The sequence below is a fragment of the Betta splendens genome, chromosome 8, assembly GCF_900634795.4.
Source record: "Betta splendens chromosome 8, fBetSpl5.4, whole genome shotgun sequence".
In the NCBI taxonomy this organism is placed as follows: Eukaryota; Metazoa; Chordata; class Actinopteri; order Anabantiformes; family Osphronemidae; genus Betta; species Betta splendens.
Window position 1 is genome coordinate 2184162 of NC_040888.2, and position 22742 is coordinate 2206903.

General features: G+C 45.1%; 4 protein-coding genes across 6 annotated transcripts; 3 read left to right on the top strand and 1 right to left on the bottom strand.

The window, feature by feature from the left end:
• Positions 1–47: 47 nt before the first annotated feature.
• tmem11 (transmembrane protein 11) lies at positions 48–2604 on the top strand. The gene is made up of 2 exons (XM_029160200.3): positions 48–195; positions 1166–2604. The coding sequence occupies exons 1-2, from the start codon at positions 149–151 to the stop codon at positions 1680–1682; spliced, it is 564 nt and encodes a 187-aa protein (XP_029016033.1). The 5' UTR covers positions 48–148; the 3' UTR covers positions 1683–2604.
• A 1333-nt stretch (positions 2605–3937) lies between these two features.
• Positions 3938–7083, top strand: dhrs7b (dehydrogenase/reductase (SDR family) member 7B). Its single transcript, XM_029160197.3, has 7 exons — positions 3938–4092; positions 4433–4615; positions 4708–4826; positions 5078–5288; positions 5456–5548; positions 5639–5791; positions 5888–7083. The coding sequence occupies exons 2-7, from the start codon at positions 4462–4464 to the stop codon at positions 6091–6093; spliced, it is 936 nt and encodes a 311-aa protein (XP_029016030.1). The 5' UTR covers positions 3938–4092; positions 4433–4461; the 3' UTR covers positions 6094–7083.
• cramp1 (cramped chromatin regulator homolog 1) lies at positions 6828–17943 on the bottom strand. Of its 3 annotated transcripts, none has more exons than XM_029160192.3 (20): positions 17793–17943; positions 15664–16034; positions 14082–14281; positions 13850–14003; positions 13597–13680; positions 13372–13420; positions 13147–13232; positions 12671–12794; positions 12342–12423; positions 11292–12218; positions 11012–11189; positions 10570–10742; positions 10415–10489; positions 10200–10281; positions 9989–10099; positions 9706–9863; positions 9416–9602; positions 9162–9329; positions 8885–9030; positions 6828–8615 (listed from the first exon to the last, which is right to left on the bottom strand). In XM_029160192.3, exons 2-20 carry the CDS (start codon positions 16031–16033, stop codon positions 8502–8504), a joined length of 3468 nt encoding a protein of 1155 aa, XP_029016025.1. In that variant the 5' UTR covers position 16034; positions 17793–17943; the 3' UTR covers positions 6828–8501. The 3 variants fall into 3 exon arrangements, with proteins under 3 accessions (XP_029016025.1, XP_029016024.1, XP_029016023.1); XM_029160191.3 differs by lacking the exon at positions 17793–17943 and adding an exon at positions 16417–16685 and having other exon boundaries at positions 10415–10459; XM_029160190.3 differs by lacking the exon at positions 17793–17943 and adding an exon at positions 16417–16683.
• A 746-nt stretch (positions 17944–18689) lies between these two features.
• jpt2 (Jupiter microtubule associated homolog 2) lies at positions 18690–22270 on the top strand. Its single transcript, XM_029159892.3, has 5 exons — positions 18690–18882; positions 19751–19905; positions 20310–20461; positions 20574–20610; positions 20978–22270. The coding sequence occupies exons 1-5, from the start codon at positions 18827–18829 to the stop codon at positions 21229–21231; spliced, it is 654 nt and encodes a 217-aa protein (XP_029015725.1). The 5' UTR covers positions 18690–18826; the 3' UTR covers positions 21232–22270.
• The last annotated feature ends 472 nt before the right edge of the window (positions 22271–22742 follow it).

The following is a 22742-nucleotide window of genomic DNA, read 5'->3' on the forward strand; positions in this document are numbered from 1 at the left end:
GTTAAGACGGGTACCCAGCCATAAAGCATCTTGGGAATTGCAGTATAATTTGTTATTCAATAGAGGCGTTGACTGAATGGACGTACTACGGTACCCAGAAGGCTAGAGACACTCATACGTGACCTGCAATCACGGTTGTATCTCCAACATGGCGTCGCTGGGAAGGAGGCGCGGTGTCCCAGTAAGCAGGGAGAGGTCAGTTACTCCATATCTTGGCCGTTAAACGAGAAAGTTTTAAAACAAGACATAATTTTGTCGATGTCACTAATTGCCAAATCATGCAGATACGTATCGGTTGGAATTTAAAGTTAAACGTCAATACGACAAGTCGGAATTTTATTTCAATGCTTAGCTAACATTAGCAGGCTAACGTGTACAGCTAGCTAACGCTAGCAAGAAACAATCTATCAGCTCGCGATGTTTTGGTTATTTCTTACCAACCAGTTAACTGCAGAGAAAGTCTCTGTTTATCGTTCAAAGGTGGGGCATGTCACGACCCCCGTGCTACCCGATCTACATTAATAATGTCGTTTGTTGTGTTTGTCGCCTTGTGTTAGAAGTAAAACGGTCTTAACTTAGCTCACCACTACTTCAACTTTGTAACGTTACCGTGTAAGCAAGTTAGCTGACGTAACGTCAAACAGGTACTGATTTATTTCCAATTTGGAAAATTCCAATGTATTTATTTTTTCGTGTGTGTCTTTACATAAGACCGTTTTTTGATGCATTGTCAACATGTAGCTATCTGAAAGGCCTCAGACTGTTGACACAGATCCACAACGTTTTCAGTAAATCTGAGAATAATTTTCACTAAGCCTCGAACTATTTAGGTTTCGTTTGTGTCAGAAATAAAAACAAAACTCGGTCGTTATAATTTGTTTGGAAAAATAAAGTAACACATGTTACAGATTCATATCTCCCGCCAGTTGTCGTTTTATTGAATTCACCTTCTAACAATGTCATACAAAAGGTGATAGTCATAAAGTCACAGATGATTTGGAGGCACAACCAAGCTCATTATGTGTTTTGTAGTTACCTGTGCATCTGCTGTAAGTCCAACATTTGACTAGTAATATACTACACACACCAGTAAAAAGGGCAAATACTTTTGTAGTATTTATCTTTTTGCTCACAGTTTTCCCCTTGTTTCTCCATTTCTGTACAGGGGAGTGATGGCGGCAACAGACTGCTACATCGTGCACGAGATCTACAATGGGGAGAATGCACAGGACCAGTTTGAATATGAGCTGGAGCAGGCTCTGGAGGCTCAGTATAAATACATTGTCATTGAGCCCACACGCATCGGAGATGAGACAGCCCGTTGGATTACTGTGGGCAACTGCCTGCACAAGACGGCCGTGTTGTCAGGTGCTGCTTGCCTCTTAACGCCGCTTTCACTGCCGGTTGAATATTCGCGCTATGTGGCGTTGCCTGCTGGTGCCCTCAGTGTGGCCTGTGCTGCCTTGTATGGGATTTCATGGCAGTTTGACCCCTGCTGCAAGTACCAAGTGGAATACGACAGCCAAAAACTCTCACGGCTGCCCCTGCATACACTCACCTCCTCGACACCCGTGGTATTGGTACGCAGGGATGACGTCCACAGAAAGAGACTCCATAATACGATAGCACTGGCTGCACTGGCGTATTGCGCCAAGAAGATCTATGAACTGTATGCAGTATGAGTGCACCCTGAAGAGGGTTTGAGAACCAAGAGAAAAAGGAAAAAACAAACAAAAAACGGAACCTATCCATCCCCCGATGTAAGAAAAGTGGAAGTCACAATCAGGCCCTGCAGTTAGCTCCGTGTGTGTGGGTGCTTCCATTTTGAACTTTGATCAGAGGGATATAGTTAAAGCGGAATTGTTTTTTCCCTTAAATTTCTTTATTTCTATGTGACAACAATGGCACCGTTATCATAGTACCCTTGCCTTCTTCCCTGCGCCTCCCACCTGCATCCTGGACACGCAGCAAGCTAGTGCACAAGGGTTTTGCAGCAGTTCTGGACTGAATTGTATTGCGGTTGAAAGTTTCGAGAACCAAGCCTTTTCCCCCCTTCCCTCGTAGTTTTACTGTACCCCTTTCTTGCTGATCAGTACATCACCCTTTCATTAAACATTAGGATATTACAAACTCACTTTTCTGTATTTTATTTTACTTTTTTATTAAACAGACTCTACCTAATGTTTTCAACACAGCAAACAGCAGCAACTAATTTTAGAAATGTGTCTTTTTTATTTTGTGAAGGAGTTCAAAAAGGATCTTGATTAACAGACATGGTTCATGGTCAAATTTGCTTCTAATAATGTATCAGACATTACTATTCAATTTCAACACTGTAGTTAAATATATTTATAACAGATACCATCTTAAACTTTGCACAGAATATTCCAAATATTTCCTTCTGTCTGATGAGCTGCTGTAATCAGCAGGTTTAGTGTTTTCTTCCACTTAAGGAAGTAATTATTGAGTTATGTAATTATTTAGATGTAAATTAGTTGTCCATTCACTGCAACTAATCATTTATTGGTCACAATTTAAGTAAATCCTATTTAATAAAATGTATTGTCAGTGGGAAATGGTAGTACCTTTTATGGTACATCTGCTTGTTCTATAAAAATATGGAACTCCAACATGTATTACAAGTCATGAACTTTGAGGTGGTGTTTCACTGAGTTACAAATGATGCCAACAGAGAGCCACAGTTTCTCTTACATTAAATAGTGCAGGTCTTGTACTGCAGGACTTTATTTTTAAACCTACAGAGGGAATATGTAACACATTTTATACTGGCTTGTAAGACCCGTAATAGGGTTGCTAAGATTTAGTTAATGACAATGTTTCACTGTCATCCTGACATCTAAACAACACAGGGTGCTTTTTTTCATTTTTCAATCTTAGTGGTGCTTACATAGATAAAAATGTATAGTTTCTTAATTGTGTACCATGTGTGAACGCAGCAACTTGCTCTTTTTGTTCATGTTGACTTTGCAGGCACAACCTCGAGTTCAGTGTAGCTGTACATTGGGACCACAGAGGTGCTCTGCAAACCCATGCGTTTTCTGCTCCGTCATTTTTGAAATCAAATAAAATGCATTTATGCACACAAGAGTGTCCCCAAGGTTCCAGTGCCTTTCACTTTACAGGAAGGGAAGGCAACCTCGTTAGTTTGCTGATTTGAGGCCAGACCAGACTCATTATCTGTCAGCTGACGCTACAGTTGATCCACAGGAGACCTGCCTGTTTGATGTGCTCACTGTTTTATCTACCATATCAGGGTGTTGCTGTCTGGTGGCACAGGGATGCCCTGTCGTCATAACGATGATTCTTTTAAGATGCTGGATAACAGGTCAGTATCCCTCTGTTGACACTGATGGTGAAAGCAGCTAAGACGTCCGAAGTTACTCGGGTTGTTCCAGGCAATAATCCTTTAGCACGAAAATATGTCACAACTTATTTACAGACCTGATTCACACAGCACCTTTGTCAGTTCTATGGGTCATTTTAACAAATAAATATATACATTTAATGAGTCATTCAACAGTTATTTTACAATTTATGTGTAACTACATAATATTTTGATACAGTCCCTATAAAAATATAAAGTTCCATGATGTGACCTCTACTTTTAGTACATTTAAGGCAAGCACTTGTAACTCTACTGTGTTTTACTTAACTGTGTACCTCTACAACTACCTACTGCCAACATCCATATTTATGGCATTATTAGCTCATAATTATCTCATTGCCGAGTGAGGCTACTGGCTTGGAAGTACCACAACTCCCATCATTCCTTGCAGCGGGCGTACATTACTTATTAACAGCGAATATAAAAATACTTGGAATTTCATTTGAGTACTTCTAAAACGTCTGGCTTAACCGGTAGCAAATAAACAATGAGCAAAACTAGGCAAGTCCGTACGTGCTCGATTTGAATCAACCGGATTTGACTACCGGACTACAACTCCCATGATGCCCTGTGGCGAGCCTCCGTCGGTCGTTGAGAGACTCACTCCGGTGTTCTGTGTGGCTCCGCTGTCAGACGCTCAAAACTGCTTTTTATTCCCGCTTCACGTCGTTTTGTGAGGTTCCCAGGTGAGGCTTATAACACACAAACATTAGCGTATGAAACATTGGATTCTTGTACAGAGAAGCTTAGCTAACGTTAGCTTAGCATCTCCAGCTTTACGCTGTGCTTAGCTTAACCTTTACTCATGTTTTATGGCGTAACGATGCAGACTCACGTGTCGGCCCCTGGTGGATGATTAAAGTACTCGTTTTCAGCATGTGGTTATAAAGTTGTAAAGCTACATTTTAAGTACCAGTATCTTTTAAATTGGCTGGCACAAATATTGGATCCATCTTTTAGCCTATGAACGTCGTAGATCGTTGGGAAAAGATTAATTCAGCTTTTGCACTGTGAAACTCCTCATAGCTGTGCTGACAGCAGGGAGGCAGGGCCCCATGGAGCGCATCACTGGAGGAGGGCTGTTCCCACTGGCTTTGGCAGGTGCAGGGGTCCTGTTGCTCTACCGGATGCTGGTCCGCCTCAGACCTGGGGCTTCTCTGCAGGATGCTGTTGTGGTCATAACGGGGGCCAGTTCTGGACTGGGGAAAGGTCAGGCCTCTCTTCTCTTTCTCTCTTCAGCATGCTAGTTCGTCTGGAGCTCGAAGGTCATTCTGAGTAATGCACGTGTGCTGGTGTTGCAGAGTGTGCTCGGGTCTTCCATGCTGCAGGTGCACGCCTCGTGCTATGTGGACGAGATGCATCCCGTTTGCAGCAGGTGGTGCAGGAGCTCACAGCCAGTTCAGCAGAAACGCACAACCAGGTGTGTACACTGTTAGAAATACCAAGATTATATAAATATATATATTCATTAAATACCATGAGTAAAACAGTTGAATTATGGGTTACGTTTTCATCAGTAATGTAATTTGCTCTTTTCATTTACTGACATAAATCTTCATTAAAAAGACACTGTATTGCTCAACCCTGCACATAAACACTTTTTATTATGTAGGATTTGAAAACCCCTGGTGCAGATGAATAACTACTACTATTTTCTTGTCCCACTGTCAGACACACATTCCAAGGACTGTTGTATTCGACCTGGCTGCAACAGACACGATGGACCGAGCTGCAGAGCAGATCCTGAAATGCTATGGACAAGTAGATGTGCTCATCAATAATGCTGGGATCAGTTACCGTGGCAACATATTGGATACCAACATTTCTGTGCAAAGAGATGTTATGGAAACCAATTACTTTGGACCCATTGCTCTAACCCAAGGTTGGTTGCATAGATTAGGTCAAGATTTCTTTTCTTTTACAAATAGCAGGAAAAGGCCCATACCTTTGATGGAGCTGGAGGTTCAGGGATATTTTCAGATTTCCTAACAGTGTTTGTACAGTGTCATTAATTTCCCTGTCCACTAATTGTTCTCTCCTGTTTCACAGCTGTCCTGCCCTCCATGGTTTGCCGCAGAAGTGGACACATCGTTGTGATCAGCAGCGTCCAGGGAAAGATCGCTATTCCTTATAGATCAGCTTGTAAGTTGTGTTTACTTGTTGGAGTTAAGCAAACAGAATTCAACAGTTAGATAAGAAATGAAGTAGGTCTTGTTTGTCCATGCTGTTCAGATGCAGCATCCAAGCACGCCACCCAGGCCTACTTCGACTGTTTAAGGGCAGAGATCGAACGCTTTGGGATTCCAGTCACTGTGATCAGTCCTGGCTACATCCGAACCAATCTGTCAGTCAATGCTGTCACAGGAGACGGCTCCAAGTATGGAAGTAAGAATAGCGTCCTAGTAGTTGGACAGTTGGTCACACATATGGTCAAACTAGTGAGTCTGTTGTGTACTTCATTAATCACTGCTCTGTTTTCAGTTTTGGATAAAACCACAGCTACGGGTTGGGATCCCAGGGATGTGGCTCACGCAGTTCTGAAGGCAGTCCGTCACAGGAGCAAGGATGTGGTTCTGGCCGGCTCTCTGCCCTCGCTGGCCATTTACCTCCGCACACTGTGGCCTGCACTCTTCTTTAAACTCATGGCCTCTCGCGCACGCAAGGAGCAGAAGCTGAAAAACAAATGAGAGATGATGCTGCTGCAGCTGGTGGAACGCAGCAGTTTAGAAACGCCGACTTACTGGTTTACCTGAAGCTCGGACGGATTCTGTCGAGCATCCTCCTGTTCACTAACGATGCTTTTGTTACATCAGAAAGAAAGTAAAAACACATGGTTTTTGTAAAATTCAACACAAGGTGCATGTTTATCACTCTGAGCTTAGTAATTGGACTGTGTTGTGCAGCTGTTGAGTCAGTGCTCAAAATTTCTATTGTAGCTTAGAGCAGTCTGTCAAATGCAATTAAAATGCATTTGCAGTGCCGTAACAGTGTGCAAACATCTACACAAACCTGGAGGAGTTGGCAGAAGATCAACAGTTGCATTTACGGTGAAATACAGTTCAAACCATTTTTCAGTAAAGTCTTGTTTGTGGTGCGGCACCTGATGTTTCTGGGTCACCTACAGCTTGGCGTTTACAGAACAGCACCCTGAAAATGATTGTCACAAATGAAGAGTTATGAACTCAGAGGAAGGAAACACACATCTCTGTCCAGAGAAATGCTTTAATTTCCTGTTCATGTCAAACAGTTTGCAGCGTTTCCTACTTTCTATTTATAGTGTGTTGTTGTTGGATGGTTTTACAGAGGAGTTTGTTTTTTTAGAGAATCAATGACTACTAAAAACTGACTAAGTAGAATCTGTTAGATTTTAACTCAAAGCCAACACCTTCCTGTAGAAACGCAATGATTACAGGAAACAGTGTGATTTTATCGCTCTTTATACACAGAATAGAAACACCTCTTACAAACTGAACTCCTTAAACAACAGGTTTTTCCTTTTTTAGATGTCACCTTAATATTAAGTTAAACAGAAAACACATTCAGAAATGTTATGAATAAATAGTCCAAATAACAATTTACATTATGTTACAAAAGCGCAGTAAATACTGGAATTGACATTTGTACAAATAAATCCTTCAACAGGAGAAAAATAAAACCAGCCAGATTCAATGACAAAACCTGCTGTTTGTTCCTTACAAAGACTCATCTTCATTGTTTTTATATCTAGTGTGAGAGGATGGAGCCTTTTTTACGATGCATTTCACAAATGAAAGCTTTTTGCACTGAAGAGTCAAAACCCTCAGTGCTCGAAGAGGACGAACATTTCAAATCCAGGGAATGAGGATGAGAGCTCTCCTATGATTCCATGTGAACAGACGTTTACAATACTGCATATCTGTGAGGATGATGGTCGACTGGAAGAACATCTAAATTCTCCAGTGAAAATGGAACGTTACTAAACATGATAAACAATGGGCAAAGGAATTAAACTGCAAGGAAGCCTCCATTTGCCTTGAACAGAACTCAGACCTGGCTGAGGATTAAAAGCCATTAACATTTACTATAGTGTGTTTAAGTAGCAATTAGACCCTTAACAGGAAAAATTGGAGTGTCAGCTATGGCTTTAGTGTTTGATGTTATTACATACTGTTCACTGGAGTTTCTACAGCGTAGGAAGGACTTAAACCTGTCATATGATGAGATGATACGGTCTGAGCAGAGTTATCTTTAGTGTCGTCGAGTCCCACTTAATGTTGGACAGACTAATTACAAAATAAGGCAAATGAAAGATAATTATGGAGGAAAATTAAGTTGATATTTCTCTGCAACTCGTTAAAGTAACACCAGAATAAAATGCAAACTAAAATATCTCAGCGAAAAATGAAGCAACTTGCTTTTCACTCTGACTTCCACCAAAGGAAGTCAAGCAACAAACGCTGCCTTTCTGGGCACGGCCGCAAGATATGAAGAACCTGATTCTAAACAGGCGGCAGGTTTGGATCCTAAAGTCCGAAACCACTGAACCAAAACCGATGGGGATGAAGAGCAGGTGAAGTGGAGGACAGCAGAGGAGTGTTTCATTCACTGTGCTCCACCACCACAAACACAAAAGTAACTACAGAGACGCTATGAAACGTCTGGTCACATTCGACTGCTTTTTACTTCCAAATCCCCGTTCAGCAGCTATTTAGCCACCTGCTGGGATAAACTGCACATTTTGGCAGATATACACATTTTGGGGGTCAACCTGAAACTGTAGAAGACAGACACACAAACACACATATACACAGCAGGAAAAGACACGAAGGATCAATGAAAATATCTTGTTTTGATATGGCATAGTATCTTCCTGTACATGAGGTTGTGTTTTGTAAACTCGTTTGTTTCTCTAAAGTGTTTTTTTAAAGGGCATGTCTCCTTAAAGAACAGTTCAGTGGAACCAGCATGTTTTAAACAATGGTCAAGGTTCACTGATATTATTGCACTTTCACATAAAAGGGCAGGGGTCATGGCTTTCGGGGTGGACCAGGCTTTTCTCGGCAGCTGTCTCAGGCCCACGTTCCACACAGCCCCGCGTCAGCGATGCCAGCCGTCCTCAGGGAGGAGGGAGCGAGGGCTCGGTCACAGCCAGCTCCTGAGCCAGGTCGTTGAAGCGGGCGATGTAGTCCACGCTGCTCTCGCTCATCATACAAGCAAGCTGGGAGTCCATCTGCAGGCACAACCACAGAGCCATGATTTACCCACGAAAAACATCTGATGCTGTGTTCCATCACAGAGTTACTGTGGCACCAAAGAAGCCTCTTTTACTTTTACTGGAGTGATTTGCTACAATTTGTGATTGTTCACTTCTATGCCTGTTTTTTTTAACCCTGGACCAACAATGTTACGGAAGCACATTACACCATTCAGGGGCCCTGGGGGATTTTCAAAAGCACACAAAACAAATCTCTCCACTAACATATTTATCACTCGTCTTACCTCTGCCACATCAGGAAGACCACGAGACTGGAAGGAATCATGGGAGTTGCAGTCCAGGAGGCTAGGACCTAGCAAAGCTGTGCCACTGGAGGGGCCTGAGGGGGTTAGGGTGGTCCGCCTGCTCTTATCAGGAGTCACCATGCTGGCTGGAAGGACAGAAGAAAAAGTGAACATACATAAAATGAAGCTGAGCTCACATCTGTTACTGTCAATTTCTAAATGTATATTTGAATGTATCGCCTGTTATACTGACACATTAAATAATAAAAACCCTCACAGAGGAGGCATCCCAGTGTGGAGTCCGATGAGTCGCTGGGATACCACTGGGGGTCGTGGCTGGGCGACGGGATCCAGCCTCGGGACGGGCTGACAGAGGGAGACGAGGCCAACAGTTTGGAGCCTTCGTTGGAGCTCAGCTTGGCCGGAGAGAGTGTGGCCTCCTCACCTGCAGCATGGATGATTATCCAAAAGTTATACACACTACTCCTGTTATTACAGAAACACATGAACTCAATCTAATAACGTATGCACCATAGTGGGCAGAGTTGATGGCGAGCTCGATGATGGAGTCACTGATGTGTGTTTGGGGTTCTCCCGGGGCCAGAGCCTCCTCAGGGGGGCCAGGAAGAGAGATGTCGAGGAGCGAGGCCACGCTGGGGGGAGAGAGGAGCGAGTCGCCACCACCGGTCGCTCCAGGAGACGGTGGAGGGAGGCCATTCTGTGGAAAGAGTCCAATACTCAGCAGTGAATATAAGCTTTTTTCTCCTCACACACGTTTCCACGGCAAAAACGTTTGTGTGTGTGCGCTCTTTGCTTCTGACCTCTGGGACATTGTCCTGAAGAAGCTGCGAGTCTGGCTGGACAGCAACAGTGGGTGTGCTGGCGAGCAGCGTGTCGCTAGCGGCTGCGGGAGAATCCAGCTCCCGACAGGGGCTGCCAGGAATGATGCCTGCAGACTTCGCAGCCAGGTCAATGGCACCTGAGCAGGAGGAGCGGGCACAAACAAGAGTTACGCTGCGATTGAATTGTCCATTTACGTGTACATAAGGGTCATAGAACCAAACAGAGTGCTGGAGATTATGTTAAGTAAGAAACAAGGCATACTGGAGAGCTGGCTAGCTGTCACAGAGCTGGGCACAGCCGGGGGAGCTTTAGAAACAAGGGGGCGAGGGGCAGTAGCCAGGCGAGTATGGATGGGCCGGAAGGATCCAGTTCCTGAAAGTGAAGAAGTGAGAAAAAAAGATCAGCCAAGGTCAAACACACGATTCAAATATTAAAAATATATGTAGAGTTTAGTCGGATGTGTGAGTTGAACCTGTGGCGGAGGAGTTGGAGAGGATAGAGAAGGAGCACACGTGCTGAGGAGTGTCCCCTGTGGTTCGTGGAAGCAGCGTTCGCTGAGAAGGTGGATGAGCAACACGTTAATGATGCACAAATAACACACCAGCTAGCTCATGCTTTACACTGAGAGCTTAACTGCACGAGGACGTGTATGTTCAGGACAGGACCAACTAAAAACACCTGTCTTACCTGAACTACAAGTGGTTTCCGAAGTTGCCTGCTACGAGGTTTTCTCTGTCGGGAAAGGAAAATATCTGACTGCATCTACACAAAAAGAATGCATATTAACACATGAATACTGACAGTATCACAGTTCTACAAACAAGCTGCCCTCCTGGTCTTACACTGATGGAGTCGAGCTGCTGCCTGAAGGCGAGCTCGGCTTCCTTGTTGGGGGAGAACATTCTGTTGTGCCGTGAGCTGTTGGGTGGGGCTGTGGTGGGTACAGCGAACACGCCGCCCTCTGAGTCGCTGGCCGCCGTCGACCCCAGCAGAGAGCGGGGAAGGTTGCGACCACCTAAAAACATCAGGAGTAGAGCATGAAGACAACGAACACCACCTGTGAAAACGCTGCAGGAAACAGTTAACGTCGTTGAATAACTACCGCATCACCAACTTACAGACTTGACTTTGTCAGGAAACAAAGCTCATACATGGGACATGACTCATGACCATTCTTTTACATAACCTGATTCACTTCACATCAAATCAAATGCTGCTGCAATCGTCAGTGGAAATGCACGGCTTAGTGAGTTCAGTGCTTGTTTCAGTGGCTGCAGATGATACCTGAGGCTCCAGCCGTTGCCAAGTGCAGCCGGGCCCCTCGGACAGAGGTCTGCTGCCGTCCGCAGCTGGGGCTGCGAACGCCTGCGACGGGACCCTTCCCTGGAGGCGTGAGGGCCTGGTTCTGGTCCTCCGGTTGGGCCTTTAGTGGTGATGTGGCTGTAGAACACAGCTCGGGAGCCTGAAGGAGACACATCAACGTCCTTTTAGGTTTACAACATACGATGGGTTGTCCATGAAAACAATAGAAGCCGAACAGGGAGAAGTTAGAGCCGAGACATACCAGAGGTTTAGGATTCACCTCTGTAGCAACCAGCCTGAGCAGGCAGCGCAGAACTCGCTGGGTTCTGTCGGGCTTGGGTTGAGCCACGCTCTGTCCATTTTCCTGACTGTTTGCAGGAACCGCAGGCTGCCACTCGTACTCCAGCTGCAGCTTGCCTGGCTTCCCCAGCATCAGGTACAGCTCGGCCAGCGTAACGTTCTCTGCGTCGCGAGCGCTCCATCCCTCCTCTTTGATCTGCTCCACCGTCCGTTCCTTGGCAGCTGCTGCAGAACCCTGTGACGCTGCCTCCTCCGTCACCTGGGGTTTGGCTGGAGGGATGGGAGTGACCTCTGGGGATGAGGTGTTTGTGCTCTGCTCCTCCTTCCACTGCTCCGACGTGCTCTCAGCGCCGCTACATAACTTGTCCGTAGTTTTGGTGTCTGCTAATCCACCACCGGCCTCCGCACCATCACAAGGTCCAAGTCCCGTTCCCTCTTCTCTGGGAACCACTGTCTGCGGAGCGGAAGGAGGGACAGAACTAGACAGGAGCCTCTTCTCCTCTGTCTTTGCAGAACCTTCCAGTGAAGGTTCTGCGTTAACGGGCTCAGTTCGACGAGTGTCACCCACTCCAGTCAATGCAGCAGCACCAACAGGCGCTGTACCGTTTCCTCGTCCAGATTTAGTGCCGGTCCGAGGGGCTGGAGCTGTGTGTATTCCTAGGATCTGGGCTGCTGGTAGTTCCTTGGCATTAGGCCGGTTTTTGCCACTCTCTAGCCAGTGTACAGTGCAAGACGCCTTTGAATGAACCACACGTGCAACACCAGGCAGTGTCGTCAGGGCGCTGCTCTCAGCAGGGAAGAGGAACAGCTCCTCTGGCTGGGATTTGTTTGGAGAGGCCGTGTTGGATTGGCTGCCTTCCAGAGCCTCCCTCTCCATGAGACTCTTAAGCTGAAGCATCTGCGTTAAAGACTTCAACATAAATGCCAGACACAGGTTTGCCCACCAAACGTTGACAGTTCAAAGCCACCGCTCGGCTCTAATTCACGTGGCAGAGACGCGTTAAAAGGATACGATGCGCTGGTCATGGTAGGCCCACTTCTGTCTCAGATATTCAATCAGGCTGGAAACTTTCCTGTGAAGCTCCACCACCATCCTGAGTGGGAACAGACAAAAGGAAAAACGCGTTAACTCAATAAAACAGAACTATGTGAAAACGAGTGGACAAAAGAGTATGGATGAGTGGTAATAATAATAATAATAATAATAATAATAATAATAATAATAATAATAATAATAATAATCCACCAGTGTTCATGGGCTTTTTTAATTTGCTGAAACGACCTGTTGCGATTTCACACACGTAAAGGATGCTGTGGAGTCTCTTAATGACGGTGGCTGACCTGAGGCGAGGGTTGTGGGCCAGACTCTGGACGCGAGCCCAGGAGTGGTTGCTGCGCGGCTGCAGCTCCACGGCCACCTTCAGGGGCAGACGCACCGGCTTCTGGTCCTCCTCGTCACTCACTCCTGCAGAGGCACAGTGGGGTGAACTGAGACACGCTTCACACTGTTGAATTCAAATGTTCCCTTTCTGCAACTGTTTACGTTTGACTTTTGTCATTGGATTATTTTAGACTTGTCATCACAGCCAGTGAGACCAGTTGTCTCCATCCTTTCCCTCCTGCTTCTCCACAATTTGCTTCCACAGTTACCGTGGAAACAGTACCAGCCCACATGCTTCCATTGTTTTTACCAGAATACCACGCCCCCACACTCTCCGGGCCTGAAAAAAAACCTGGATGGTACTTCTTGCCCAGAACCTGGTTTGCTGTACTTATGTAGTATGTGCTGTTGTGTGTGTGCCTGTTCACATGCTCACCATCCGGGTCACAAAGTTTCTTAAGTGCGCGGCACATGGGTGCTTTGATTCGCAAGTTCCTCCCTTTGGAGCGCACAGTGGTCGCCCTGGCGATCAGATTGAACAGCACAGAGACATTGGACTGTTACATTTAGGCTGTGATGAGTTTTCCTGCTAGTACAATACAAATATACATATTAACCACAGATGTAGAAGCACAGTAAACTTATTATGAGTGAAACTCACCCTTGCTGGATGAGCTCGTTCAGCTTTGCCACATTCTTATCATCCATTACTGTCAAAGACAAAAGACAAAACCAGAGAGACGTTTACATCATTGTCCTTCAAGAGCTGCTGTTCCCCGATGACTGAGCATGTTTAATGACATCCCTTGAGCCACAAACTAACATAAGCAAAACATTCACACAACGTTTAATAAGACATTCATACGTGCAGAAAGCCTTTACTTACATCCTCCAACTTTTTTGCGGAGCTCAGCGTAACAGATGAGTCCGTACAGTTCTTGAGAAGATTTCTTCAGCACCCTGGAGTAGACTGAGTGAAAAGGAGACCCAGGTCACAACACTGCTGTTCATGGTACATACAGATTTAACACCAACACTCAAGGCTTATTTTAGGTAAATGCTGCATGTGGCGAGGTTGTTCAACGTGTTGTTTGTAGGATCGATCTGCTTCTGAATGGTAAAGATCAGGGGCATCTCACCGTTAGCAAAGTCGATGTGTTTGGAGATCTTGTGCCAGGTACGGTAGTAAAAGTGCCGGACCTGCTCCTTGTTCTTCACCATGTTGGCCGGCTTGCCCCTTTTCTTGTACTTCATAGCAATGTTGTTCTGGATTGCCTCAAAATCCTTCCCATGCTGCATGTAAAGGAATTAGGAACAGAGTCAGAAGTGAAAGCATACATTTTATTAGTTCAATACAGGTAAGGTCTTTACCTCATAGAGCCCCTCAAAGAAGCTGTTTTTGTCCTCAGCGCTCCAAGACTCCCACTGCCGACGAGCCCTTTTCTGGTTCCCCTGCTCCTCTTTTTCAGCACACGCTTGGCTTTTGGAAGACTTCGACACTGCCCCCGTGGAGCCCGCCACAGGGCCTGACTGTCCCACTGTCGCCTGGGTGGAAGAGCCATTTTCTGCCCCTGGGTACAGAGCGACAGAAGCCACAAAGCCAACAGTCATAAAGCATTCAGCACAACTTAAATATTAGGATGGAGCCAAATGTCTGGCCGACCACCCTGGGGACAAAAGCAAACACAATTGTAGTTTTGTGTGTGTGGTTTGGGGAGATGTGAATTACATGCATACACAAAGCCACCCAATGCCACTATAGCGCACACCCTGCTGAGCTTCCCCATCTGTGGTTCAGGTTTGGCAAAAGAGGCAGGAAAAGCAGTTCGTCAGTACAGCCAGGTCTACAGAACACAGGCCCAAAACCAGCTTGCGATGGGCTCCAGCTCACCAGGCATCGACTCACACACCGAGGCTGTTGCTCTCAAGGCAACAGTTTTATCCAGCTAAAATGGGCATGTCTGGTTTATAGCAAGTAACCTACATGTGCCTCTTTCAAAATAGATGTGTACCAATATAGCATCCTATCAAAATAAGTAGGACAAACGTTGGTCAACTGGTCAGAACTACGCTGTGAAACAACTAAAGTAAATCCCACCACTGCAGCACATTTCTTTAACAGCGTGTAAATCTTAACTTCTGTCCAGCTGATTTTGAAAGGACTCAATCAGATACTGTCATCAATGAGTGTAATAAAACAAGTAAATACAAAAACCTCCTGTGAGGGAGAGCTGGGCTCTGAAGCAATCATCTACTGTAACTTTCAGTCATGTTACATTACTAATACTGTTCTTTAGGCGTGCAGCTCACCTTTATATAAAACTGATCACACACAAACAAAGAAGCTGATGCTTCTTTAGTGAAACCAGTCAACTTTCAATACACATCATCGGGGATGGTTCTTCTGAAAGCTGCACTCACTCAGTGTTACTCCAGCAGCTACAGGATGCTGTCACTTAAAATGCAATTGTTGTTTGTTGTGACAAGCATAAATAAAAGTAGGTTATATACGCTTCTAACATTTAAAAACAGTCCACAATTAAAAATATAAACCAATAAATGGGAGAAGTGGTAAAAGAACTAAATTCTGTCTTATTCTTTTAAAAACATCATCAAAACCTAAGAGGAAACATTTTAACGCGACGATGCTGCTTTGCGTTTTAATATTATGCTGACAAGTTCCCCAGAATGTGTGACGGTCAGGTGACGTTCTGACGGAAACTAAGTTCCCGTTTGCGACTGTACCTTCACACACAAACGTCAGGATGGTGATGCGACCGAGGCTGGAGCAGCCACAAACGTGGGCAGCCTCCAGCCCCCCGAACCCGGCGAGGGAGCGCATCCTCCCGCTAGCGCCAGACACCAACTGCGGGCAGGGTGACAGTTAAAGCAGAGACCCCCGATAATCCACCCACACACGCACTCTCTCCCATCACTTGGACACAAACAGTACCTTTCGATTTTGCCCCGCCGTGTCCATTGATGGTGGAACCGACTGGATCCTTCCGGATACGTTTACTCGGAGGGCGAACGCTCGATCGGAGAAAATGATGCTGGTCCTGACACGGCGCGGCGGGCTCCGTGGAGGTCTGCTGGGTCGAGCCCAGCCCGGTTCGGTTCGGCGGAGAGGCAGGGAGGACCGAGGCTGAACCGGGGCTGAGACCCGTGGCTGATGGATTAAGAATTTCCACTCCGTCGTCTCCCTTTGTACTGCGCTCGTCGCTCGCCTGCTCTGCGCTCTCCTCCTCGTCGCAACCTTCGGGCTTTCTGGACGGAATCCTCCTCCCATCGACACCGATCCCCTCCCTGGAGCCCGGTGTCATGCTGCCACAACACATTCAGGGGGAATTGGTCGCATTAGGAGCAGAACGGTGTGAAAAATTAACTTCTAAAGACGACGTTCACTGTCTCTCAACATGGCCGCCGCTGTTTGTTTCAAATCCCTTCTCCAGTCCCGACAAAACAACACCAAAAATAATCATTAAAGCAGATAACAGAAATCACATTTAACAACCGAAACAGTTTAGCAAGTGGCCGCGGTGCTTCGGCAGCTGTCCTTCGGCTCTAATGAGCATCGTTTGTGGGTGAATTTCAACTAAATTCAAATGCGAGCGCTTTTCAGTTTAGCGCCCTGCACAAACGACAACGAAAGCTCCTCGATGCATTCGACCTCTAAATAAAGTGTTCATTTCAAATCCAATTTTACCCATTTTCATATTCTTCCGTAGTGGGCGACGTCTTCTTTCTCTTCACCATGGGTCCGACCGGTTATATTGGCAATTTCTAACCAAACTGAGCATAATAAAAGCCAGAGCGATCTCTCCGCTTTCTGCCCTCTTCTGCTCCTGCTTCGACTGAGCTGAACTCTCTGCGCAGTTCAACTGTTTTCTATCACCGACAACATTACTCAATGCTTCTTTGCGACAAGAAATTAAACTGTAATAATAGTTATAAATGCCAGCCGTCTAGTGCGTGCAGTGAGGAATTTAAATGACACATGTCTGTGGAGCCCGTGCGAACCGATAAGCAGATACTTTTATAAACGCGGGTGCAAATGGACTTTGCTTGTCACTACGTCACCATCGCCTACAGAAATTATGTCTGCAAAACTATTTATTCTCATCTACATCCCGCAGCTTCGGGTCTTGGAGATTCAAGCTGCAAACGCTACAGTTGCCTCACACAAACATGAAATCATATGTCAACGTTGAAAGTTAACGCTGCACATCAAAGTTGAGCTGAAAACACTTTAATGCTGTGCGCGGATCACAGAACTGGCGATAAGGCTGTCATCATCACTACTCACTTGTTTATTGAACGTAAACAATCAGGATGACGAGCAACGCAGATGAATGACAGCAATAAAATAAAGAGCAGTTAATTATTAGTTGACTGGAGTCCGAGGATGACAAACAAAGATTCCTCTTCATCCACAGAGACACAGCTTTAAAGTCACTGATTCGTCAAATGAATTGAATCAGCCACAAAACAGACAAGAGACCCAAAAGCAGTCACACTTTACAAAGTTATGATAGGAGACAAAAAGATACGTATGTAGGTGATGCTTTACTGCAGCTTCTCCAACATTAATAACTTAGGATTTCAACAGAGATGCACAAATAAATTGCTGTCTCGTATGAACAGAGACTGGGGCTGAATATAGCCATTCAAATATTAATTTCAGCATATCCTGAAATTAAAGAGACACACTTCCACTTATTTACACTGCTTTTTCTAACGGATCATAGCAGAATAGTGATTTGGGTGGCTAAAACACTGGTCATTTATCTGCAACAATAACAATGACGTTACTGTACTATAGAAGTGAAATATGTTGAACGTTAAACCAGTTAGTAGTGATTGTTGCTGTTAACTTAGTTTTAGTAAGATGAGTTATATGTGTGCAAAAGTCCCTCAGCGCATACCGCGGTATCTAGCATGCTTGCAGAGGTTGGCTAGCTATCGACAACGCTACAATAGCCAAACAAGCCATAACGGTATACGAACCGCCAATAAAACGATCCCGATATTCTGAAGAACATCAAACTATTTGTTAGTTAGACATCAAAGTTCAGGTTTTACCTGAAGTAGAAGCCTGCTGGTTGTATTCCCAGTCGACTCACAGGCTAGCATTTCTAGCCATGGCAGCTCTACAGCTTGTTGCCGCCGATGACAGCTCGTATGACACGCCCACTCAACACAAAAACAAAGACAATGATTGGGCAAAACTACGCAAGCGCGACCGTTAAATCCTGATTGACAGAACAGTTGGCTAATTGAGGAGCGGGAGAGTGCCTACGATGAACCAATGGGCATGCTCTTCCCGTCATGCAATTTAAGTTTTCCGACATGTATTTTTGAAGATTAGAACTGATTTTATTTTTCAGAAAAGTCGCTTAATGCGTAAGCCTTAAATGAACTACGCCGGCGTAACACAATAACCGTTTGCGGGCTGAAAATGTAAGCTCCACCCCTATGATGATTGACATATTGAAAGTCAAATAAACAATAGGGAAAGCAGGGGGTGCACTTGAATTTTGCATGGTGTACGCCGAATACCTCAAGATTGCGAAATCTAAACTTGGAATAACACAACAAAGCATCTGAAAATTGTGTCCGTGACAACAAAGCACATATATGGCTAAAACTGGCCTTACTATGCTATTTATTTTAGTCCATATTTCTCTTAACACACGTAAGGATCTTTAGTAGACCGAGAATTGCGTCACATGTCTGTAGTAATGCGGGGTGCGGTCGTTCAATGACTGTTTGTTTAAGCAGCAGGGTGGAGTTTTACACTTTTGTTATAGGGCGGATTAGATGTATTGTAAATGTGCACAAATTAAAGGTAACAATGTGTCTTGACTTTACCGCCGTTGTGATGAAAAAAAGGGCTTGTGTCGCAAAGTAGAAGCGAAACACAACGCACCGTATGAAAGATGGAGGAATGCCGGGTGCCGTAAACCGAGCGCGCCTCCGTACTCAGCAGTTATATTCCTCTGTGTCACAGCTGGGTGGGCCGAGAGTGCTCGTCACACGCAGGCAGCCGGATCTCCGTGGTCGTCCAGTTGGCAAACTAGCGAAGACGAAACTTAGGGCTTCAAAACAAAACCACCATGACTTCGACGAACATGTTTCAAGGGTTGGACAGTGGCGCAAAACCAAGTTCAAGGTGACGAATGGTTAACGCTGCAGCCGCTTAGCTCGGCTTTAATTTCGATCGTGGGCTAGGTTGTTTAAAAGTAGGTTAACATTTATGACAGGGGTTCTTAATATATCCTCCTACGCATTTAACTAATGCCTTTAACCACAATAGAAGCATTGCCGGGCACTTTATGTTCCCATTTAACTCGCGTTGCTTTGTACTTTGTTGTGTTCTGTTAGCAAACTTGAGAGTCGCAGTTAGCTGCTAGCTGCGCGAGCAGGCGTTGTCTGCTGCGCCTGCGGAAGTGAGAGCCCCTCCGGACGGCTCCTCTTTGTACTCGCCAACGACGGCGTAGCAGCCACATTGTTCCGCTTAAAGGCCCGCTTTCTTTCACCGGGCTCTGAAGCGCCGGTTCTCTGGAGCCCAGTTAACGTGTGGTGGCTGCTCTTTACCTAAGAAAGTTTTTACGTCAAGTCTTAAAAAAGTATCTTGTATCCGACGTGTGGCGCCGTTCGCTGGTATATAATCAAACGGCCTGTTATTTAGCTGCATCGCTCGAAACAGTCTTTAGCAATTTATTCTATTTATAGCCCGGTTATCTGCTGGTTTCCACTGGTTCTCTTCGTGTGCTACAGTGCAAAAACACGTTTCAACAGTAACAAGAAGGCTCTGACCTCTAACGCTGTCAAATGACATGGAGCGATTACCTTGAGTAGAGTTTTAGATTCTCTGATGGCTGTTAACTTTAAACATATTTTTTTACAGACCTCTTCCATATAGAAAACCTAATGAGGTCTTCTCGGTAGATCTTAGATTGTATAACTCCCATGTAGGTCCTGTTGACACTATACAGGTATTGTAATCATTTTGTATGGGATGTTGTCTTTTGTTATAGGGTGTTGAGACCCCCGGGCGGAGGCTCCAGTAATCTGTTCGGTGGTTATGAAGATGATTCCTCCCCATCAAGAAGACCCAACAAGATGGCCTCTACGGTTTTTTCCCCCCCAGCAGAAGTGTCCCAGACTGGGCCCAAACGCTCCAATCCCCCAGGTCAGGCAGGCTGTTCTTAGCATCTGTCTGGGTCCAAGGTGTGAAATTTGTTGCGTTGATGTGATAATTCCCGTGTAAACATTTCCTCTGTTCTCCGTGCCTGAACATTACGCACCTCCAGATTCCAGTGTCTGGTGTATTCAAGAATGTTTACACAGAGGGCTCGCTTGGCTGCCCGGTCTATCCACAACCGTGTTATTATGGCATTAGTTCAGTGTGTGTATATAAATATAGGAATTGAAGTTCTACACAAAGAAGCCTAGATGTAATGTTGTGTTGTTTGTTACACATGATTACAGAGGCCATTCTGCAATAGTGTCATAAAGCTCCATGGTTGTCAAATGGACAGAGCTGTGTATCTGCGTCATTATAATGGACATGTGTCTTGGCTGTGCTTAATGTAGGTGGGAAAAGCAGTGGAATATTCGGGGACCCTGAGCCTCCAACTCGCCCACAGAAGCCGTCGCCTCCAGGGGGACCCACCAGCAACATCTTTGGGGGTACGGAAAGTGCACCCGTCCAAAGTCCAAGCCGGTCCCACCCAAACAAGCCAAAGGTAGATAATAGCTTACCCTAAAAAGTGAAACTCATTCACTGTAGCCTGTATTTCTTTTATGAAGTGACACAACTATTGCAGTAAAACATGTCTTATCTTTTTCTCCTAACAGGATAACCTAAGTGTGGGGCCTGAGCCTGAATCACCAGGTGGGTTTGCTAGAAATCTCTGATTGGAAAATAATCTGGGCCATTGCATGAACCAGTGTTTCCTCTGGTCTAGTCAGCATCGTCTAGTTGTTTTAACTACAAACCTGCTGCCTGCTTCAACTTTCATGCACATTCTTTAAACAGACTGGAATTCTAGGGAGTTGTGACTAATGCAGGAAAATGTAGCGTTGCATCAGAAAACTGGAATATTTCCACTTCATTATTAAATATATAAATCTCTTCCTTCAAGTACTCCACCTAAATGTATAAAAATGAGATTTACTTTATGCATTTAACTATGAACAGACTGTTTGTTTAGCTGGTTTTGTTGTTGTAGCTTCTAAAATTCCTTCTCCTTTTCCTCCAGCTCCTGAAGTCAGCGTCAGCCAACCTGAGGTGAAGGAGGAACCTGCCCCCGCAGCGCCCGTGCCAGCTAAGGAAGAGCCTCCTGCTGTCTCAGCTGCTCCAGAAGTTCAACCTGCTTCTCCTTCTCCTCCTCCTCCTTCTGATGAGACTACCGAAGAAGCAAAGAACCACGAGCCTCACCTGGGACCTAAGCCTCGTTCTCACAACAGGGTCCTGAACCCACCTGGAGGAAAGTCTAGTGTGGTATTCTACTGATCGTCTGATTGCGCCACTCCTCTCTGATTTTGTCTTGCCCCCCGTTAATCTTCTCTCATTCCATCGCCTGTCTCCCCACGGTTTTCCACCAAGTCAATATGTTGCCCTCAACCTCTCGCACTTTCATCCCTCTTTCTGTCTGTCTCCCAGCTCTTAATGCAAATCTTAATTTCCCTCTTCATAGAAAACCTGCAATCAACAAACAAGGTATTTCGCAATCATTCGAACTGTGATGCTGTTCAATCGTAATGCTACGGTTTCAGTCCCTGTTGATTAGGCCACAGTTTGTCTTTTTGATCGGCTTTGGTGGTAGAAGCTTTAAATGGTTGTGGATTCCAAAGATCTGGTGGGACTAAAACTCTGGCATAAATTTGCTGCATTGTTTTAACTCAGTTTTCTTGAAGCCTCCTCTTTTCAGACAGGAGTGAGTGGCTAATTGTTGTCACCTCATGTGAAATGTTTCAGCTAGTTCCAGTAGTGCCACCTGTTACGTGCTGCCAGATCCTTATTGAATGACGACACCCAGCCTTCCTGACTGTTGTTCTTTATAATCAGATAAAAAGCCTTATGTCATCAAGTGTTCTTGCCTTATCCCCAGTTAAACATGTGTCTATGATCTTCTGTCGGAGCACAAACTCTGTTCATGGAGATTCCAAACATTGACCTCAAATCTTTGTTTCCTAAAAGAAATTCCATTTTGATACTTTGCGAATGTATAATGCAGGTATTATCTGCTGCGTCCTCCTCCTTTGCTTTATCTCAGAACATGCCTGTTTTTTGTATTTTTCTTTTTTTGGGGTAGGCCTCTGTTTATGTTTTAAATTAAAACGGCTGAAGACAAGTGAACTCTGGACAAGCACGTGGCCTACCTGAGTCCAGGTTGGCTCATTGATAATCATCTTTCGACCCACTTCACGATGCACAAGTATGGCTTCCTGGTGCCAGCCTGTCCCCTGTGCTGCTGTGCCTGGCGGGCACTGAGCGCAGTGGAAGAAAGAAATCCTGTGTATTGCAATAAAAATGTTGTTTTGCATTTGAATTGTGTTAATTTATTTACTTTACTTTTTTCAGATTTAACAGTTAAGAGATGCAGTAGGTGAAATTCTTGATGAATTAAATTTGTAGAACTTGGAGCTGGCACGCAGGTCTCATTGTATCTGCGTGACGATGCTCTGCTCAAGGACACTGATGCTTTTGTCCTGCTGCGATGTCTGGCAGCTGGGACATTCTACCTTAGCTTTGTTACCACCCTACACAGTCTGATGTGAGTCTTTGCTGCAGACTCATCAGCCACATTTAAAAGACAAACAAACATCTACAGCACAAGTCTTGCACTGATTCCAAATCTTTGATGCATTTGGTCCGACTTCCTCTCATTGAACTCATCCAATTCAATCATTTTAAAGCTCAACATGTTTATTTTTGCTCCATCTTGACGTCGAACATCCTGTGACTCACTGGCAGAAGGAAAATGCATCAGGAGCTGAGAAATCTCGTGAGGCTTCTTCAGA

Excerpts from the sequence above, each read along its gene's own strand:
- jpt2 (XM_029159892.3), top strand. The coding sequence starts at position 18,827 with ATGACTTCGACGAACATGTTTCAAGGGTTGGACAGTGGCGCAAAACCA. Across the intron at positions 18,883-19,750 it reads GGCGCAAAACCAAGTTCAAG|GGTGTTGAGACCCCCGGGCG; the intron begins GTGACGAATGGT and ends CTTTTGTTATAG. Across the intron at positions 19,906-20,309 it reads CAAACGCTCCAATCCCCCAG|GTGGGAAAAGCAGTGGAATA; the intron begins GTCAGGCAGGCT and ends TGCTTAATGTAG.
- cramp1 (XM_029160190.3), bottom strand. The coding sequence starts at position 16,466 with ATGGTGAAGAGAAAGAAGACGTCGCCCACTACGGAAGAATATGAAAAT. Across the intron at positions 13,421-13,596 it reads CCGCAAAAAAGTTGGAGGAT|TAATGGATGATAAGAATGTG; the intron begins GTAAGTAAAGGC and ends TGTCTTTGACAG. Across the intron at positions 12,424-12,670 it reads GCCCACAACCCTCGCCTCAG|GATGGTGGTGGAGCTTCACA; the intron begins GTCAGCCACCGT and ends GTTCCCACTCAG.
- dhrs7b (XM_029160197.3), top strand. The coding sequence starts at position 4,462 with ATGGAGCGCATCACTGGAGGAGGGCTGTTCCCACTGGCTTTGGCAGGT. Across the intron at positions 4,616-4,707 it reads CAGTTCTGGACTGGGGAAAG|AGTGTGCTCGGGTCTTCCAT; the intron begins GTCAGGCCTCTC and ends CTGGTGTTGCAG. Across the intron at positions 4,827-5,077 it reads CAGCAGAAACGCACAACCAG|ACACACATTCCAAGGACTGT; the intron begins GTGTGTACACTG and ends TCCCACTGTCAG.
- tmem11 (XM_029160200.3), top strand. The coding sequence starts at position 149 with ATGGCGTCGCTGGGAAGGAGGCGCGGTGTCCCAGTAAGCAGGGAGAG. Across the intron at positions 196-1,165 it reads GTCCCAGTAAGCAGGGAGAG|GGGAGTGATGGCGGCAACAG; the intron begins GTCAGTTACTCC and ends ATTTCTGTACAG.